This window comes from Nannospalax galili, unplaced genomic scaffold (assembly GCF_000622305.1).
Source record: "Nannospalax galili isolate Female #2095 unplaced genomic scaffold, S.galili_v1.0 scaffold456, whole genome shotgun sequence".
Lineage (NCBI taxonomy): Eukaryota > Metazoa > Chordata > Mammalia > Rodentia > Spalacidae > Nannospalax > Nannospalax galili.
The window spans coordinates 967,323-974,313 of NW_008337055.1; the positions used below are offsets into that span (position 1 = coordinate 967,323).

At 49.5% G+C, this 6,991-nt stretch overlaps 1 protein-coding gene across 3 annotated transcripts in view; it reads right to left on the reverse strand.

Annotated features, from left to right (window-relative positions):
* Carmil1 (capping protein regulator and myosin 1 linker 1) overlaps nt 1-6,991 on the reverse strand; it is a 295,091-nt gene that overhangs the window by 12,778 nt on the left and 275,322 nt on the right. For all 3 annotated transcript variants that reach the window (XM_029563000.1, XM_008831899.3, XM_008831900.3), the window contains 3 exons: nt 5,741-6,164; nt 2,743-2,824; nt 576-788 (listed from right to left, as the gene is read on the reverse strand). In XM_029563000.1, coding sequence (XP_029418860.1) covers nt 576-788; nt 2,743-2,824; nt 5,741-6,164 — 719 coding nt within the window. The remainder of the gene's footprint in view (nt 1-575; nt 789-2,742; nt 2,825-5,740; nt 6,165-6,991) is intronic.

Genomic DNA, 6,991 nt, shown 5'->3' on the forward strand with positions numbered 1-6,991 from the left:
AAAAAAAAAACAGAGTAAGTCAGAACCTAACCCATTCCTAGTATTTCAAAGTTTCCTCTATCATGAGATTTCCTACCCTAAGTGAGTAAATTCTTTGTAACTGGCCAGAGGGTAAGGATCCCCTAGGACCTCGGCTACAACCTCTGCATTCAGTCACAGTTGGCAAGGCACGTGTAAAGTTCCTGCTCTCTTGAGAAAACTTTATTCTACAAACAGGCCCTGTTTGCCAAATCCTGTTCTAAACCTCTGACATGGCATAGGATATGGCATAAACCCCATGAGTCTGTGCCTCCCTCACTGTGGCCGTCCTGCCTAAGCTGTGACCTTTCGCAGTGCCTGAACACGCTGGAGACAGATTTCAGAAGCCAGCCTCTGATGTTGGGCCAACATGGCACCAGGCTGATTTTTCCAACAGCCAAAGACAGTCCCAGGGTCCCACCTTATGAGTGGACCTTGATATTGAGTCAAAGCACCCCTCAGCCCTCACCACATTCCCATTCTCCACCCACCCTTGAATGCAGCCATATGGGGACCTGCCGGGTCCTGCTTGACTCCCAAACCAGTGATGCCCTTACCAGGTCGGGAGGTGGTTCTTGGCTTCTGTGGGATAGAGGGCCGGGCTGCTGGACTGGGCTTGGGGGACTGCAGGAGGGGCTTCGGGCTGCTGGGCATGCTGGAGGCGCTGCGAGCCCTGCTGCCCCCATCTACTCTGGGGTCCGCTTTGGTGTTCTTTTCTGGAGTGCCCAAACCAAAGCGGGTTTCTGGAAGACCGGGGTGCAGCTTAGGCACTAAAATGAAAAGTGGTCCCCAAAACATACTTTAAACATCAAAAGTCAAAGAAGCCAATCATTTAAATATAGAAATCTGGTGTAAACTGGTCATCACTGACCACGATTCTCATCACTGGCCTTTGAGAACAAATCCGTCCCATTTTAGTGACTTTAGAATCAAACACTAATGAAAGACTAACATTCTTCATAGAAGGTGATGTGAGGAAACTTCTCAGAAGTCTCACTACTGCAGAGACGACCAAGCATAAGGCAGACCTGAGGGGCAGAGCTGCAGAGAGCGGTCTTTGTTTTGTTTTGTGGTCTTTTTGAGGCAGGGTCTCCCTGCAGCTCCAGTTGGTCTGGAACGCTCTATGTAGACCAGGCTGGCCTTGAACTCACAGAGATTTGCCTGCCTCTGCCTCCCAAGTACTGGGATTAAAGGTGCGCGCCACCATGCTAGGCTGAGAGCAGTCTTACAGGTGGCCCAAGTCCTCTCCTGTTGGGGCAGTCTGCCAGTCTACTGTAAAACTGTGGCCCCAGCCCTCAAAGTAAAACCTCAATTCTTAACATAAGGGAATGTCTTAACTGACAGGCAGTCATGCGATTAATCATGGGGCCTCTAGAAATCTTAAAAAGGAGTTGGCTAGGAGGAGGCCAAGGGCCCTTGTCTCTGGATGTCAGAATACCCACTGTGGCTAGACATCCTTAAGGCTGCTGACAGGTGTTCCTGCTCTGACATAAACCAAGGTACCAGGGCAATTGTGCATGTGTGCAGAACTTGGTTTCATGATAATAATCACACACTGTGGCTTTGAGTGCCTCCTCTGTGAGCTTTTCTAAAGAAGCCTTAAAAGGGAATCCAGTGTACCATGATTTGGGAGGGAAACATGAATATGCTAACCACCTCACGAATATTCATAAAAGTGCCTTAAAATTTCACAACCCAGTCCACTGGACTGCACCCCCACACACTGTGGAACAGCCCATTTCAATTTCTCTGTGGAAGCCTTGCTTTACTTTGCTAAATAAACTTCTGCTTATACCATGTCTCTCAATTGAATTCTTTCTTTCTAGAAGACAAGAACCAATCCCTGGAACAAGATGTCAAGTTTTACACGTCACAGCATAGAGTCACATGCACAGAGGTGGTTTCGTGCATTCCAAGACTTCAGAGCTTTCTCAGACCTGGCAGAGGGGACAGGTGCACCGACAGGAAGCACCTCAGTTTTAACAACTAATGACCAGTTAGGGCTCTGCTTGCAGACTGAGGGAGGAGGGCTGTGCCAACCAGACCTCAGGTTTAACATGAGAAGCCTCCAGCAACATGAGCCTATCCCTCCATCAAACTGCTATCTACACCTAACAGACACCTGGCAGGAAAGTCGGTTCATCCAACTCTCACCACATAAAGATACGGTAGGAAGTGGTGAGGCTCAGAACACCGAAAGGCGAACACCAGGATTCCAGCACACAATTTACAAGTTACACCCTAGTTTCCAACCAAAGTTTATCTACCCCTTTTATTACACCTAAAGATTCAAAGGAACGAAGGGCATTGGATTTCACTGACATTTAAGTTACAGGGGGAAATGTTTCTGCCTAGCATACAAAACAGCTGGCCCCTTCCACATGCCACAGTTTATTTCTTAAGACATCATACGTGCATGGCTCCATGCTCTTTCAATAAAATGCCCGCAATTCAGGAGTTCTTCATTAAAAGGAAAAAAAGAAAAAGGATAATCCAAATTGCTTCCCTCTGGGAGACCAGAAAAAATGTCCCCTAAGACACACAGCTATAGGCCAGGAGCACCCCAGGAGGACAGGGGCAGGAGAGGGACGTGGGTTTCAGTAGGAGAGGAGAATCCTGAGGCCTGTCCTCCATTTTCGCTTTTCTTCTTTCAACCATGGACAACTCCTAAAATCTGAAGGCAAATGGTTTTCTTAAAGGGAGAGAGCCAATGGTCTGGCTTACCTGCTATGCCTCCATCCAACCTTTCCGTGCTGCTCAAGACTGGGCTGGAGGAATCCTGGGGGCTGCTGTCACTGCCAAGCTTCTGAAAATTGAAGCACCCCCCAAAACGGCACATTTGAGATATAGGAAAAAAAGGTTAAAAAAAAGTAAGGCAGATAATGAATGACAACAGATAACAGCTCCCTCCCTCCGCCACTGCTGCAGGAACCCCAACATCCACCTGGGCTTGGAGGCCTGAGAGGACAGATTCAGGTTTGCATTCCAGAAAACCTAGATTTTGTTATGTTTCTGTTTGTTTCTGTTTTGTTTTGAGACTGGATCTCACTCCATAGCCCAGGTTACCCTAAAATTCACTATGCATAGTCCAAGCTGGCCTCAAACGCATCCTCCTACCTCAGTTTCCCAAGTACCAGGACTTTAGGTATGAGCTACTATACCCAGCTTCCAGGAAATGTAGTTTGAAAAGCAATTGAAGGACCAGTAAGGTGGCTTATCAGATAAGGGCGCTGGCCACCAAGCTGATAACCTGTTCTTAATCCCCAGAACCCAGGTGGTGGAAGGAGAGAACTAACTTCTACATGTTTTCCTGAGTGCCATACACATACATTTACACACACATAATAAATACATGTTAAAAACAAAAAAGCAATGGAAGTTGGGCGAGGTGGTGCACGCCTTTGATCCCAGCACTTGGGAAGCAGAGGCAGGTGGATCTTTGTGAGTTCAAGGCCAGCATGCACTACACAGAATGTTCTGAGTCAGTCTGAGCTATAGTGTGAGACTGTCTCAATTTTTTTTAATTTAATAATTAAAATACAAAATTGAGGTCAGCAGGCAGAGGAGCCGGCACTTAGGCCCTCAGCTGAAGAGCAAGAATCTGCTGCCCACTCGTCGATTCAGTCTCATGACACACGGGAGTAGGACTCACTGTACCCTGAGGATAGGAGATGTCAGGGAGGTGGTGGGCTCTCAGCAAGACGGCAGTCTCATGAGTGAAGGGTACCGAGCCAGTCCCCAGCACCACTGCGACAAGGGGCACATCATGTGGCATTGTATGGAAAAGCAATCCCAAGAGAAGGAGCCCATGTCAGCTACCCCACCCCCGTGCCTTGGGCAAAGTCTACAGGGCAAGATGAGATTCTACTTATGTAGGAGCACCCCACCCTCGCGCCCCCACCCTCCCCCACTCCTCCAATGGGAGGGTCAACTGTCTGTCAACCAGGGACACTTATGTTACCACCTTTGTAGGCAACTCGGTGACTACATTTTAGGGGGAGATATTCTAGAGCCTAAAATGTTTATTATTCTGATGACTGACAGGTCTGAACGGTATACACATTGAGGTTTTTAATGAGTGCTGTTTAAATGGACACTAGGCGGCATTGTGAGAACACTAGCACACACCCAGACCAAACACCAACACTAAGTCACAGGACTGTGCCACACTGAGTCAGTTTATGTATCAATCCAAACACATGGAAAAATACTCTAGAATTTGTCTTCCCACTGACACGTAGCTATTCCTCAAGGGAAACAGTGATACATGGTTTTAGCGAAAGCATGACATCTGTTGTAAATTTATGAAACATTTATGCATCTGGCTCACGGTGCAGACACTGCAGTCACTCAGAATGCTGACCAGTGATGGCCAATCACGCTTCCCTCACGGCACCAGCAGGACAGTTACATGGGCCCTCCCAACTCTGTGGTCTGTGGAGGAGTATGGGGGATCTGCAGCTGGTGTGTGGGAGAACACTGATGAACAGCTGGAGGGTCTGGTGGGATGCAGGGTTTAATGAAAAACAGTTAAGAGGGAACACATGCCTGCTGTGTAGTGTACTCTGCACATTCTGAAAGTCAAGGGCACTGGGGAGAACCGGTTCCTTCTGACACCTCCAGCAAAACAGGGCAGTTTTCCTTTCTTTGAGGAATTTGCTTTGTCACAGGGCTCAGGACAATTGCTGAAGAGCTGAACTTTGGTGACACACAGGCACGTTTAACTGAATAGTTAGAACACGCTCCTTCCAGCAGCTGCAGAGGACAACGGGCAAAATTCTGAACCGAGAAGCCAAGTAACGATGCGGCTGAGGTGTGGCTCAGCAGCACGGTGCCTGCTCACCACACAAAGACACCCTGGGCATGAGCTCTGGCACCCCAAAAGTAAGGGAGATTGAAAGGAACTCTTGGAGAAGCTGGCAGGCTTGCTGTAAGTCAGAGTTTGAGGAGACTCGGCAATTTTTTCCTTTCCAAAATTTTCTCTTGTGCCGAGGGAATGAACCACATCCTGGCAAAGGCGGGGGAAACGCTCTGCCACCTCCTCAGCCCTGAGACTTAGCAATTTCTAAAGTACTCTGCTTTTCATCATATAAGCAGATAATACAAAGTCCCGCCAACTCTGTAATCAGTTCTAATGGGAAATGGTTCTTCTGTCATTTAAATCTGGCATAAGGCAAGGATTTTGACGTCCAAAAAGAGTTAAGCTAAACTATGCAGGGAAGGGCGTTGGCCTTTCATAGGGATCATCTGGTTGCCATCGGCCCTTTGCCTGCTGGGTCTCCTATCTCCAGCCACCCTCAGGGTCTGAACCAATCTTTTCTGGGGAACAGGAGCCAGGGCTAGTGGGACAAAGCTTATTTCTCAATCCAGTGGTCTACCTTCAAATCTGTGTGGCTCTCAAGGCTGTGAACCTGAGCTGGGCATGTAATCCCAGCAAGGAGGTGAGGTGGGATAAACGCAGGACGATCACGAGTTTGGGGCCAGCCTGCAGCTACATAGGGAATTTGAGCCTAGCCTAGGCCTGAAATGAGGTTGAGGCCAGCCTGGGCTACTGTGTGAAATCCTATCTCAAAACAGCCAATAGAGAAAGCTTGGCCCAGGCACCGAAAATGTCCAGGATGGACTCCGGGCTCTTTGGGGGTAAATACTCAGTTTTTGCACTTTATTTAACCCCCAGGCCAATTACCCCAGAGGATGGAGCCGGACCAGGGTGGGTCCTCACCTTCTGCGCGCAGGCGGCTCTGCGCTCCTGCTTCGCCTTCATCTCGGCCAGCAGCCCGCTGCCCATCACCTGCACGTAGCGCCGGCCGGCCTGCGGGCTGGCCCTGCTGTCCCCGCGCTCCGGCCTGGCCGCGTCCTCCCAGGGTCCCTCCTCGGGGGGCTCGGGCGTCCTGGGCTCCTCCGCGCGCTCTGAGGCGCCGTTGTGCTCGGCCGCCTTCGTGTCCTTCCTGGCGGTGTCCACGGCTGGGCTCCGGATGGATCCCTTGGGTGCCGAGGGCTCTTCCGACATCAGGACTGTGGGTGGCCGCTCAGGTCTGGACCGAGATTTGATAAGGTTGAGAAAGCCGCTCCTCCGGGAATCCCGTTTTTTCTTCTCTTCTCCTTCGCCCAGCTCGTGGGCATCTGAGCCCCGCGTGGATGACCTCCTGCATCGCAGCCAAGACACATACTATTGGCTAAGTCCAAGCAGGTCTTGGTGAAAACATAAACGGGGTGGGGGACTGGAGTAATGCTCAGTGATTAAGAGCACTGGCTGCTCTTGCAGAGGACCCTGGTTCAGTTTCCAGCATCCACATGGCAGCTGACAACCAGTCATAACTCTTGTTCCCAGGGGATCTGAAGCCCTCTTCTGACCTCTGCAGACATTGCATGACATGGGTGTACATACACACATGCAGGCAAAACACCCATGCACATAAAATAAGCACATTTTAAAAAATAAAATAAAAAAACAAAGGAACAACACAAAAGTAACCACTGCATTGACAGCCACATTCTGCAGCATTTAAAAAGTTAGGTCTATGCTAAGGGAAGACGGAGGAACTAAATTATCTGCCTCATGTCCACCTGGGAGGAAACACACAAGTTACCAATGAGAACCTGAGGGTGTTGGAGGCAGAGGTGAGATTTGCAATGATCAGGGACCTCACACCATGGTGAACTCCCTAAGCTTGGGGCGTAGTGGGGAATCTTGTTTAATTTGAGTGATACTGGACAGGGCCTCCTTGACTTTCATGAAGTCCCACACTTAGTACGCAGTCCTAGCAAAGACTTGGATCTTTGCTTAATTGGAATAGACCACCAGAATAAGCAACGTGAAAGACTAGGGTGCTCGTGCACAGTTGTGATCCCAGTACTGTGATCCCAGGTGGAGGTGGGAGGATCAGGAGGCTCAAGATCAGTCTGGGCTACAGGAGACCCTGTATCTCTCTCTCTCTCTCTCTCTCTCTCACACACACACACACAGCGGGGG